The 12,461-nt window shown below is 57.9% G+C and overlaps 1 protein-coding gene across 7 annotated transcripts in view; it reads left to right on the forward strand.

The window, feature by feature from the left end:
- The window catches only part of HSPG2 (heparan sulfate proteoglycan 2), a 114,977-nt gene that overhangs the window by 42,059 nt on the left and 60,457 nt on the right, over nucleotides 1-12,461 (forward strand). Inside the window, exons 4-15 of one of the 7 annotated variants that reach the window (XM_063594156.1) lie at nucleotides 1,589-1,663; nucleotides 4,558-4,667; nucleotides 4,767-4,825; nucleotides 5,111-5,271; nucleotides 6,537-6,587; nucleotides 7,188-7,316; nucleotides 7,580-7,834; nucleotides 7,920-8,039; nucleotides 9,802-9,933; nucleotides 10,096-10,240; nucleotides 10,335-10,486; nucleotides 10,576-10,725. In XM_063594156.1, the coding sequence (XP_063450226.1) occupies nucleotides 1,589-1,663; nucleotides 4,558-4,667; nucleotides 4,767-4,825; nucleotides 5,111-5,271; nucleotides 6,537-6,587; nucleotides 7,188-7,316; nucleotides 7,580-7,834; nucleotides 7,920-8,039; nucleotides 9,802-9,933; nucleotides 10,096-10,240; nucleotides 10,335-10,486; nucleotides 10,576-10,725 (1,539 nt within the window). Of the gene's footprint in view, nucleotides 1-354; nucleotides 1,664-4,557; nucleotides 4,668-4,766; nucleotides 4,826-5,110; nucleotides 5,272-6,536; nucleotides 6,588-7,187; nucleotides 7,317-7,579; nucleotides 7,835-7,919; nucleotides 8,040-9,801; nucleotides 9,934-10,095; nucleotides 10,241-10,334; nucleotides 10,487-10,575; nucleotides 10,726-12,461 lie in introns of those variants that run through there. The other 6 variants (XM_063594162.1, XM_063594166.1, XM_055096834.2 and 3 more) reach the window with 6 other exon arrangements.

Genomic DNA, 12,461 nt, shown 5'->3' on the forward strand with positions numbered 1-12,461 from the left:
CCCTGTGGCTCTTTATGGTTCCTACTGCCCTCTCTGGGAGGCAGCTCCTGGGACAATCTGTGACCAGGGCCAAGGATGGAGCAGGTGCTCAGGTCAGACCAACTACTGGGCCATCCCGTGGCATCCAGGGCTGCCTTCACCCTAGGCAGGCCTTGGCCAAATCTGGCCTGGGCCTACTTCAGGGGTGGAGTCACCTCCCTTTAGCTGACGTATCAGGGGCCTTCAAATGCCAGTGGGTAGCATCCTAACTGGGTCAGTGTAGACAGGAGGGTAGGTCACTGGGTAACCTGGTCCTGACTGTGACCTCCCAGAGCCTGGACTTGGGGCTCCGCCTGAAGGTTTTCCATGTGTAGGTCTCCACGAGGCTGCAGGATGCCTGGGAGCTGGGTGGGGCTTGGGAGAGGGAGTGTCAGGTGGGCCCCAGGCACACATGGCACGTCCCGTCCTGGAATGGCCTATGATAATGTGTCCCTGGAGCTGCCTCTGGCCAAGCCAGGCTTGCCTCTGAGTCCACCCTGTCCATTCATGAACCATCTCCAGCCCCTCCCCGGGGGCTGCCCACTGCAGCAGCTCTGCCCCAGCTGGGCAGTCCTGGCCAGCCCACCTGCCCTCCCTGAGAAGCAGCTGTGAGGGCAGACGAGGCCAGAGGGGGAAGAGGTGGGGAACAGGGCACAGCAGCTGTAGGGGGCCCAAGACCAGGGTAGGTGCCTTTCCTCGCAAGTGGGAACAGGTGGGGCCTCAGACCCTCCAGGCCAAACCCTGGCTCCTGCCAGCTGCCCTTGGGGCAGGTCCAGGCAGCTGGGCTGAATGCCAGTCAGGGAGGCAGCCGGTGTGCCTCCCTGATCCTGGGGTCCCAGGGTGCCCACTCAGACTTGACCAAGGGCAGTCCCCCACTGCGCCCATGAGCCAGAGCCATCCTGCCTGTCATGGGGCCATGCCTAGCCTCTGGCCCAGTCCCAGACCCTGGACTCCAGCCCCTGAGATGGCTCTTCCCCTCCTCCCCCTGGGCATGGCTGTAGCCATGTAGCCAGCTACCCTGGCTCAGCTCCAGCCCCCTGTGTGTCAAGACCCGTCCTTGATAGCCTCCCCTCCCTAGGGCCCCTTCCCACCTCTCCTCCCCCAGTTTCTTTCCATCTTCTGACCTGTCTCTTTCTGTCTTCCCCCATGCCCGTGTGTCCTGCTCTGACCCTTGTCGGCATGTCTGTGTGTGTCCCCTGTCCTCCCTGCCCTGGGCCCTCTTCCCCACTCCTTGAGTGTCTGTCTCTGCGCCTCCTCCCTCTGCCTCATCCTGTTCTTCTCCCTCTCTCTGGCTCACCATCTCTGCTTCTGTCGCCCTCTGTCTTTCCCTCTCTCCCCTCTGCCTGTTCTTTTTTTTTTCTTTTTCCCTCTGCCTTTTTCTTTACCTTTGTCTTACCTTTTCTCTCTCATTCTCCCCCGCCCCACTTTCTTTATCTCTCTCTCTGTCTTTCTGTCTCTTTGTGTCTCCCTCTCTCTTGCAATGTCTCTGCCTCTCTCTCTGCTTCTCTCCATCTCATCTCCCTCGCTGTCAATGTCCCTTCTTGCCTCCTTCTCTGTCTCTACTCTGCAGGCTCAGGGCCGCCCCTGGGCCGCCCGCCCGTGGCTGGCATGATGGTCTCGGAGCCTGATGAGGAGTCCCCTCTCAGTAAGTGACCCAGGCCCTGGCCAGGTGGGAGCGCTGCTCTCCCTCTGCCTCCCTCCCCATCCTCTCTCCCCACTCTTCCTTTTCTCTCCTTTCTCCCTGTTCTCTTCCTCCCCAACCTGCACTTTGCTGCGAGTCACACAAGAGGCTCAGAGGCACCTCCCTGCAGAGTCCAGGGGCCAGACCAGCCACTGCCCCTGCCCAGGACACAGCCAGGCCCACCCTGGGCCCACAGATCTAAACACAGTGGGCTGGAACCCTGGCGGGCGTTCTTCCCCATGGGGTGTTGACGGGCAGAGATGGGTGCAGCAGCCCTGCAAGGACCAGGCCCTGCATTCCAGAGGCCACTTGTGTCCACCCCAGCGCAGGCCAATCCTGGGCCCACCCGAGGGACCCACAGGGACCCAGGGCTGGAGTTCGGGGGCCTGGGTGTGTTGCAGAGAGTTCTGTTGAGCAGGGATGGGAATCAGGAGTTGGTGAGTAGCCTGCTCCGGGGCCAGGGCTAGTCAGGTGTGCAGCCCCCACTTCTACCCTGAGTGCAGGGCAGCTGTCTCCCTCTCCCGGCCTCTGGCTCCAAGGGAACTCACCAGATAGGGTGAGAGGAGGGAGAGGACTGGCCAGAGAGCACCCCTATTCCAAGGCAGCCTCGCCCCTGCTGGCTGCACCAGTGTCCTTGGCTCTGGAGGCTGGTTCTTTTTTCCTTTTCTTTTCTTTTTTTTTTTTTTTTTTGAGATGGAGTCTCACTCTGTCACCCAGGCTGGAAGGCAGTACAGTGGCACAATCTCGGCTCACTGCAACCTCTGCCTCCCTGATTCAAGCAATCCTCCTGCCTCAGCCTCCCGAGTAGCTGGGATTACAGGCATGCACTACCACGCCTGGTTAATTTTTGTATTTTCACCATGTTGGCCAGCCTGGTCTCGAACTCCCGACCTCAAGTGATCTGCCGGCCTTGGCCTCCCAAAGTGCTGGGATTACAGGCGTGAGCCACTGCGCCCAGTCCGGGGGCTGGTTCTTGAAATAGAGGTGGCCTCACCTTCTGCCCCAATGCTCAGGCACCAGCTGCAGGGTGGGAGACGGGAGGTGTTCGCCCGGACCTGCCCTTGGTCTCGAAGAACGAAGCGGGGTGGGGTCAGGCTGAAGGGCCTGTGCCCTTCCCAGGCCCTAGTAGAAAGGGGCTTTGTGGAGCTCCAGTCCCCTTCCCCAGGAGCGGGCACATTCCTGGGCAGAGGCCCGGCCTCCTCGCCCGCGCTGGGCCGTGGGGCTGAGGCCAGGGGCTTGGGTGGGGGGACTCTCAATGGGCCTCTGTGCTGGCTCACAAGGGGCCTCTGTGGCTGAGCCATGGCCCCCACACTCCAGCCCACAGAGCCCCGCCCACCCGGCACCCAGGAGCCTAGCCCAGCGGTTCAGGGCAGGCAGCGCCAGGGCTTTCTTCACCTGAGCCACAGAGCAAGAATGTCCTATGCACCTGCGGGCCTGATGGACAGAGTAAAGCGGGAGGAGGATGGGCCTGGCAGTAGCACAGACAGTGCCACTCCCTGCTCTGCCACCTACACACCGGATTTCAGATTTTTGGATTAGGGATGCTTGGCTTGTATATGACTCATTTGTCACTCTTATTCATTCATATCTATCACATACATGAATTCACAAATATTGTGAAACGTAATGAGCATAAAATGTCTCATATATAGTAGGTGCTTAAGAAATGATAGATGTACTTTGGGAGGCCAAAGTGAGAGGATTGCTTGAGCCCAGGAGTTTGAGACCAGCCTGGGCAACATAGCAAGACCCCATCTCTATCAAAAGTCAAAAAATTAGCTGGGCATGGTGGCATGCACCTGTAATCCCAGCTACTCAGGAGGCTGCAGTGGGAGGATAGCTTGAGCCTTAGAGTTTGAGGCTGCAGTGAGCTGTGATTTTGCTACCGCACTCCAGCGTGGGTGACAGAGCAAGACCCTGCCTAAAAAAAAAAGAAACAACAGATGCATGTGTATGTTCACACCAGTCTGAGACGAATTTATTCAGCCATCACTTTCGAGGAACCCGCTGTGTACCAGGCACTCGGCAGGCACTGGGGATGCGGGCGTGAATGAAATCCCAGGTTCCCCTCCATCAAGCCTAGAGTCTGGTGGTGGAGAGAGGACCACAGCAGCTTCGATTCTTGGGCGGTTTGCTGTGTGCCAGGCGCTGCATCTGAGTACAAGGGCCTGGTGCATGTGAGCACAATGTCATGCACTCCTCGCAGCAACCCAGGTGGTGCATGCAGTCAATATCCCCATTAGGAAACAGAAACTCAGAGCCGAGGTCAGTGCCTGAGGCATGGCTGACCTTAGAACTCACAATTGTTACTGTGATGTGAAACCTGGCAGAATCTATGCAGTACACGGTGGAAGGTGCTCTGCTAGGGAAAGCAGGGCACTGTGGGAGCCCAGGGGAGCGGTCTCTACCCCAGCCAGGGCAGATCAGGAAGATCAGGAGACAATGGCTGAGCCAAGTCCTGAGAAATGAGTAGGAACTGGCCGAGGAAGGCTGGCAGAGCCTTTCCCAGTCACACGCAGGTAATCCCTGTGCCAAGCCAACTCCCTCTGGGAGCCACCCCTTCTTGTCCAGCCTTCCTCTGAACTGCGGGGGTCTCCTCTTTTGCACTAGCACTTGGTTTCTGGATCAGGCCATTTCCCCTGTTAGTTAAAGCCCCTCAGTCAAGTTGGGGCCTTGGCATTGACCCCTGAGCATGTATACCTACAGGCAGTCCTGGGTGTGGCTGTGGGCACACAGGTGTCAGCCTCGAGGGAGGCCTCCGGGGGCCATCCCCCCAACTCTGCCTGAATGGTCCAACTGCCTAAGGCCACTAGATGCCAGGTTGGGGCTCGCAAAATGATCCTCCTTCGATTTTCCAGTTTATTTCCGAGCCCTGGTGAATTTCACTCGCTCCATCGAGTACAGCCCTCAGCTGGAGGATGCAGGCTCCAGAGAGTTCCGAGAGGTGTCCGAGGCTGTGGTAGACACGGTGAGGTGAAGGGGGTTTGGGAAGCTCGCGGGTGTGGCGGGGCAGGACCGAGGATGGGGTGAAGGCCTCTGGGGCTGATGGCACTGTGTCCCTCCCCAGCTGGAGTCGGAGTACTTGAAAATTCCCGGAGACCAGGTTGTCAGTGTGGTGTTCATCAAGTGAGAAGGGGCCCCCTGGGGGCTGCTGGGGGACTTGAGCGGGTAACCTGGAGGGGGCTGATGAGGATGGGAAGGAAGCCTGGCACCGCGGAAAGGCCTATGGGATGAGTCGCTGTGGGTGGAAATTCAGGAATTGGTGGGGGGATCATTGGGACCTTTAGTTGCCCTTCTTTGAGTACAGGCTGTCCCAGAACAGGGCCTGAGCGTCGGGGCGGGAGCCTCATGGAGGAGCTGAGAACACAGGCGTCTCGCTGACCCTCCTCTCCTGCCTATCTCCATCCCCAGGGAGCTGGATGGCTGGGTTTTTGTGGAGCTGGATGTGGGCTCGGAAGGGAATGCGGATGGGGCTCAGATTCAGGAGGTGCTGCTCAGGGTCATCTCCAGCGGCTCCATGGCCTCCTACATCACCTCTCCCCAGGGATTCCAGTTCCGACGCCTGGGCACAGGTGAGCCTATCCTGGTGTCTGGGATCGCCTCCTCCAGACTCGTGGGGTCCCCTTTCAGTGTCTCCGCCATAGGCTCCCAACTTGGGCTTGCACACCACTAGAAACAGGGAGCTCACTACTCCTGAGTCTGCCCCATCGATCTTTACACAATCTTGGCTTGGTAGAGCACAGACCGTTTCCTCTAGCACATACCCATTAGACCCGAGTTCTGCTCCTCCCTTCTAGACCTCTGCACATTGACAATAGGTAATCAGGCCTTTATTTATCCTGTACTTCCAAGTCCAAAACACATTAGTACTTAATAATAATGAGCAACTGTTTACTGAGCACTGACTGCCTTTATTTCCAGCCTCCGGGTCAGTCTTCACAGCAATTCCTATGAAGGAGATGTTATTCCTCCTGTTTCAGAGACGAGGGAACTGAGGCCCAGAAAGGAAAATCTAAATTTGTCCAGAATCAGATGGGCAGATAGTGAAAAGGCGAGGATTTCAAACAAACTCGGTGTCTGTGACAGTCTTGCCAGAACCTGTGATGACAGAAGCAGGAGAAACTGAGGCACAGAGAGACTAGGAAACTGGTCCAAAGCCACACAGCTGTTAGGTGCAGAATCCTGGCCTTTGTACTCTGGGTCAGCCCAGATTTCCTTCTACTGTGCCTTTGGTCTCCTGTTTTAACCTCCTGAGTCTCTTTTTTTTCTCTAGACCGAACAGCCCTAGTTCATCCCTCACAGGTGTGGTTCTCGGCCCTGTCTCCATCTCAGTTCCCTGTCTCTGGGAAGACCCTGACTCAGTGGAACTCAGAATGGAACAAACTCCATCCCCTACTATGGTGTAGCCCAATTAGGAAAAGACAGTGAAACCATCACCTCCCTTGTTCCACACCTCAATTAAAGCCAAGCGTGGTGGTGCGCGCCTGTAGTCCTAGCTACTCAGGAGGCTGAGGCAGGAGGATCACTGGAGCCCAGGAGTTTGAGGCTGCAGTGAGCTAGGATCATGCCACTGCACCCCAGCCTGGGCGACAGAGCAAAACCCTGCCTCTAAAACAAAACAAACAAACAAAAACCCTTAATTATTGCACCCAGAGATCAAGCTTGCTCTTCTGCATCATCAGGCCCAGGTCTAAAGACTGCTGGGGGTCCAGCCCTCCTCTCTCACTTTTCAATAAGTCCTCCTGGCTAGGGATGGTGGAATGGCCTGGCCCAGCCCTGCAGCCCTCAGCTCCTGGCTCCCAGGTGGAACAGCCACTGACCACATCTTCCTTTCCAGCACAGACCCCCCCACCCCCGCCGGCCGCTGTGGCGGTCGCAGTGACACCAGGTGAGAGTGTAAGCCAGGCCGAGGCCCAGCCAGGTTCCTAGAGAAGTTAAGGTTGGAGAGGAGGCCGGGTGCGGGGGCTCACGCCTGTAACCCCAGCACTTTGGGAGGCCAAGACGGGAGGATTGCTTGAGGCAAAGAGTTCGAGACCAGCTTGGGCAACGTAGCAAGACCCTGTCTCTAAAAAAATAAAAAAGAAGAGAGAAAAAAAATTTTTAAAGGATGGAGAGGAAAGAAGGATGTGGGCAAGATGGCTGGCTGGGCACAGCCCAAGACAGCTGGGCACTCCCTTCTCCCCTCCTTCTTTGTCCTCACTGGGCCAGGCTGTGGCCTGCATGTGTGTGGTGTGGTGGTTGCATGCGTGTGGCATGTCAACTGTGTGTGGGGTCTGTGTTAGAGATGGGGGAGGCCACTGCTGCATGTCCCATGCCCCACGTGTGCTGTGGATGTGTCTAGTATGTGCTGCTTGCCCTCGTTGTGCCTGCCAGAAACCGAGCTGCCTGACACAGGGCCCTGAAGCCCACTCCAGCCACACAGCACCTACAGCTTCCCGCACTTCCCTCCTGCCGCCTCTGACTCCAGTCTGCTTCCTTCCACCTGCAGTGCCCCAGTTCCCAAGAGCCTGCACGGAGGCCGAGTTTGCCTGCCACAGCTACAATGAGTGTGTGGCCCTGGAGTATCGCTGTGACCGGCGGCCCGACTGCAGGGACATGTCTGATGAGCTCAATTGTGGTGAGGGGATGTCCGGGGCCACGAGTGGTTTGGGTGCCAGGGGAGGGCCAGGGTCCTACACCTGGGTCTTGGAGCCCATCAAGGACTATGAGGGTTTGGTGCAGGCAGAGGATGGGGGCATAGGAAGGGTGACGACAGAGCCAGGCAGGGGGTGGCAGGAAGTGGTGTTGGGGAGTACAGGGTGGGCCTGGGGAGGGTTGGGGACAAGGAGCAGGTGAGGAGCCATCTGCTTCTGCCAAATGCCAAGCGGAATCTATCCACAGAGGAGCCAGTCCTGGGCATCAGCCCCACATTCTCTCTCCTCGTGGAGACGACACCTTTACCGCCCCAGCCAGAGACAACCATCATGCGACAGCCACCAGTCACCCACGCTCCTCAGCCCCTGCTTCCCGGTTCCGTCAGGCCCCTGCCCTGTGGGCCCCAGGAGGCCGCATGCCGTAGTGGGCACTGCATCCCCAGAGACTACCTCTGCGACGGACAGGAGGACTGCGAGGACGGCAGCGATGAGCTAGACTGTGGTGCGCACCGGCAGGGGTGCAGGTGGGTGAGGGGAGCAGGAAGCTGGCCCAGGAGGATGCTGCTGACCCCTGCCCGGTCTCCTAGGCCCCCCGCCACCCTGTGAGCCCAACGAGTTCCCCTGCGGGAATGGACATTGTGCCCTCAAGCTGTGGCGCTGCGATGGTGACTTTGACTGTGAGGACCGAACTGATGAAGCCAACTGCCGTGAGTATCCGAGGGTCCAGCTGAGGCCCCCCTGCCCTGCCCAGGCCACTTGCTCCTGCCCCGCCTTCCACTCCTGCCCCGCCCCTACCCTGCCCCTCCGCTTTCCCCCCTCCCCAGTCCCCCAAGCCTGTTTGTTTGCTCTCCCTGGCTGAGTGCGGAAGGCCCTGGAGACACACCCCAAGGTTTATCTCTAACCAGAGCCGTAAGGCCCCTTGGCCCTGAGCTGGCCTTTGGTGAAGCTGTGTGGTTAGCCTGCCTGTGGTTCGTGTCTCGTCATTTCTTTCCTTTATTTTTGTTACCATGAAGCTTCTCTTTGTTTTGTATGTGGGTCGGATGAATGGCTAGGACGGTTCTATGTGCCAAAGTCCCTTGGTGATGGGTCCTTGGTGTATGTATGCAAGTCAGAGCCTTACCCATCCATCTGTCCAACTCCCCAGCCACCCATGCACCCACGTATACACCCATTATCCATCCACCCAGTCCTTCATCCATCTATCCACCCATCCATCTGTCATCCTTCTTCCCTCCCATCCATCCTTCCAGCCTCCCACTTCCCCACCCTTGTGGTATCCATCTTTTCCAGTCGTGGACATTACGGGCATCCTGACAGTTAAATAGGAGGGGGAGGCTGGAGAGGCAGCGACCACATCAGGTGGTATCCTGTATGTCCTGTCCCGCGAGAAGCCTGATGCTTGTTAGTGCAAGATTAAGGATAATCTTCAGGCTCTTCTCTGTGGTCCTGGGTGGTGTGTCTGGGCACGTGTCCATGTTCCTGCTATGAGCTTGTCCAGCTTCTCCTTGCCTTCCTTCCCCTGCCCACTCCACAGCAAGCCCTGGGGAGAGGCTGCATCATGCCACAGACTGGCGGAGTTTGAGAACGCCTTTCTGTGGCTCTAAGCTTGCCTGATAGCACCAGCCCCTTGGGAGAGATAAAGTAATTGGGGGCTTTAGTTGGAAGGCCCTTCTCAGGGGCCTCTCCTGGGGAAGTCAAAGGAAGGACAGGTCCTTGTGGACAGCACAGAAACAGAGAACATGAAAGCTGAATGGCCTCATGGGCTCCTGAGAGTGTGGGGAACAGAAGCGCCTGAGCTGCACCCACGGCTACCTCCTGGTCTCCTCTCGCACCTGCTCTGTGGATGCGCGGCTTCCGCTCCTGCATGGCTGTGACTTCTCTGTCCCTGTCTGTGTCTCTCTCAAGCTCCATCTCCCTGAGGAAGAACATTGGTCACCAGCCACTAGAGTGGCCTAGCAGGGCCCAGCCCTTGTCCCGGGCCACTTCCAGCCTCTGGCCACTCCATAGAGGGCCTGTCAGTGGGAGCACAGACCGTCGAGCCCCTCAGGGGACCACACTGTGCCAGGCGTTCTGGTAGAGAAGGGTGGGCGGGGCATTGCTGGCGCCCAGAGATGTCAGCCCCACTGGTTGTGCCTTTGACATGGGTCTTGTCCATGTGAGCAAGATAGCGCTTCTGTGCCTCTGAGCGTGGCTGGGTGACGCTGTGGTTGTGACAGTGATGTGCCAGCCATAACTGGCATGGGGAATGCAGGTGGAGTGAGGGGTGGGGGCCGGGTAATGTGATGAGTGGTTCGATGACAGCTGGTGGCCACATCATGCTGGCTGTGAGTTGGACAGTGTTGTGCAGCAGGGGCTAGGCATGGCGAGGGCCACTGTGGGTTATGTGGGCAAGATGAGAGAGTGGCCCTGGGGATGCCCAGGAAGGATGGACGGGGTGGGCTATTGGGAACCACCTGGCTTTGTCCCCAGCCACCAAGCGTCCTGAGGAAGTGTGCGGGCCCACACAGTTCCGATGCGTCTCTACCAACATGTGCATCCCAGCCAGCTTCCACTGTGACGAGGAGAGTGACTGTCCTGACCGGAGTGACGAGTTTGGCTGCAGTGAGCAGGGAGCTGGGGTCGAGATGCGGGCCCTGGGCTGGGTTCTAGGGGTTCTGTCCACAGCCTCAGCCTCCACTCTTCTCCCTCCTAGCCCCTCGGAGCCCTCCTTCCGCTCCTCCTTCCTTTGCCCCCGACCCCTCACTCCTGCCCTGGTCTCCTCAGTGCCCCCCCAGGTGGTGACACCTCCCCGGGAGTCCATCCAGGCTTCCCGGGGCCAGACAGTGACCTTCACCTGCGTGGCCATTGGCGTCCCCACCCCCATCATCAATTGGAGGCTCAACTGGGGCCACATCCCCTCTCATCCCAGGTGCGGCTCTGGGCCCAGGTGGTGGGGTGGGAATGAGGGGCAGCTGGTCCAGAGCCCTAGGCCAGATCCCACCACTTGTCTTGGGGCTCACCAGGGTGACAGTGACCAGCGAGGGTGGCCGTGGCACACTGATCATCCGTGATGTGAAGGAGTCAGACCAGGGTGCCTACACCTGTGAGGCCATGAACGCCCGGGGCATGGTGTTTGGCATTCCTGACGGTGTCCTTGAGCTCGTCCCACAACGAGGTACTGCTGGAGGGCAGGTGTCACCGGGTGTGGGGGCGGAGCTGGGCTGCCCACCACAGCCGGCTGCAGCCCCCGCCCATGCCGCCCAGCAGGCCCCTGCCCTGACGGCCACTTCTACCTGGAGCACAGCGCCGCCTGCCTGCCCTGCTTCTGCTTTGGCATCACCAGCGTGTGCCAGAGCACCCACCGCTTCTGGGACCAGATCAGGCTGCGCTTTGACCAACCCGATGACTTCAAGGGTGCGTTGGCGGGCGGGTGAGCGCTGCGGGAGGTGGGAGGTGGGTACCTCTGTACCCAGTGGGCACAGAGGATAGATGCGGACAGAGGGGGCCAGGTTTCGGGAAGGAATGTGAGTCACTGAAGAAACACTGAGCCCTGTCAAAAAAGCATTTCGGGGGGAAAACCAAGATGTTTAGGAAGAGCCAAATCCCCCCTTGCTACCTACCTGCTTCAGGTTATGGCAAGGACGGGCCCTGGAGCCAGCTTCCTGCTTCAGATCCTGACGTGGACGCTGTCCACCTGTGTCCTGGGTCAAGTTACCCACTATCTCGTGTCTGTTTCGTCATCTGTAAAGTCGGGGGGGGGGGTGGAATAATAACTGCCTCCTAGGGGTTGGTAAGGACTTAGTGGAGTCACGTATGTAAGCCTCTCAGAATTGTGCTCAGCGCATTTTCAGCACCCAGGAGGTATTTGCTAATGTCACAGTCATTGTCCTCATTCTGAGAGACAGAGGTGCCAGTGTACCCAGATTATAGGAGCCCAGGCTTTGGCATCTCCTTGGCCTGAGGGTGGCCTCCAGCTACACCACTTACTGCCGCTGTGTCTTTGGGCAAGTCTCTTGGCTTCCCTGGTCCTATTTTCCCAAAGATAGAGGCAGGCAGCTGGACTCAGTTCTTTCTGGCACTGAGAGGCAGAATGGCAGGATGGCTGAGGGCATGAGCCCAGGCACTGCCTGGACTGGGGCTCAGGTCCCAGCTCTGTCGTTTCCCACCTGGCATCAAGCAGCCCTCACCCTGCTGAGTCTCACTTCTTCGTTGCAGAGGATTAAATGCATGTAGAGAGTTAGCTCCAAAGCACTCAACACATTTTATGCCCTTTTGTTGGTTGAGGAACCTAAAAATGACTTGTATAAAACTTAGTTACCTGGCCAGGCATGGTGGCTTATGCCTGTAATCCAAGTACTTTGGGAGGCTGGGGAGGGAGGATTGCTTGTGGCCAGGAGTTCAAGACCAGCCTGGGTAACATAGAGAGACCCCATCTCTACAAATAATTAAAAACAAAAAATCTAGCCAGGCGTGGTGGCTTGCACCTGTAGTCCCAGCTACTTGAGAGGCTGAGGCAGGAGGATCGGTTGAGCCTAGGAGGTTGAGGCTGCAGTGAGCTATGATCACACCATTGCACTCCAGCCTGGACAACAGAGTGAGACCCCATCCCTAAAAACAAAACAAAACTTAGTTACTTCCCAAAGTTGTCCCCCAGTATATTTACAATGCTAATGGCCGTGGCCACCATTTGGTGAGCAGGCAGTTGGCCCTGTGGCTTGACGTGACAGTCAACGAACTGCCAATAACCCTTGCAAGGTCAGGGCTGATTTCACAGTTTTAAGATGAGAGCCCCAGGGCTCTGAGAGGTTGTGGGGCTTCCCTGGGTTCACACAGCAGTTTAGAGGGGGAGCTGAACCCAGGGCTGTCTGATTGGAATCTGGGTGGTCCAGGGGAGGGAGTGGTGGGAATTCCAGGGTGAGCAGGTGGCCTGTGTGTGGATGGTGACCAGGAGGGAGGAGGCCTGAAGACATCCCTGGAAGGCAGGGAGGAAAGAGGATTGAGTAACCTAGACCCAGGGCTGTGCTCGGTCATTCTGCGGGTGAGGAGCTGGATTCCCCTGTGGTTGCAGGGGGTTAATTCAGGATGAGGGGGAGAAGCTATTGGCAGACAGATGTGGACTCTGTGTAAGGAAGAACGTGCTAAGAGTCAAA

This window comes from Pan paniscus, chromosome 1 (genome assembly GCF_029289425.2).
Source record: "Pan paniscus chromosome 1, NHGRI_mPanPan1-v2.0_pri, whole genome shotgun sequence".
In the NCBI taxonomy this organism is placed as follows: domain Eukaryota; kingdom Metazoa; phylum Chordata; class Mammalia; order Primates; family Hominidae; genus Pan; species Pan paniscus.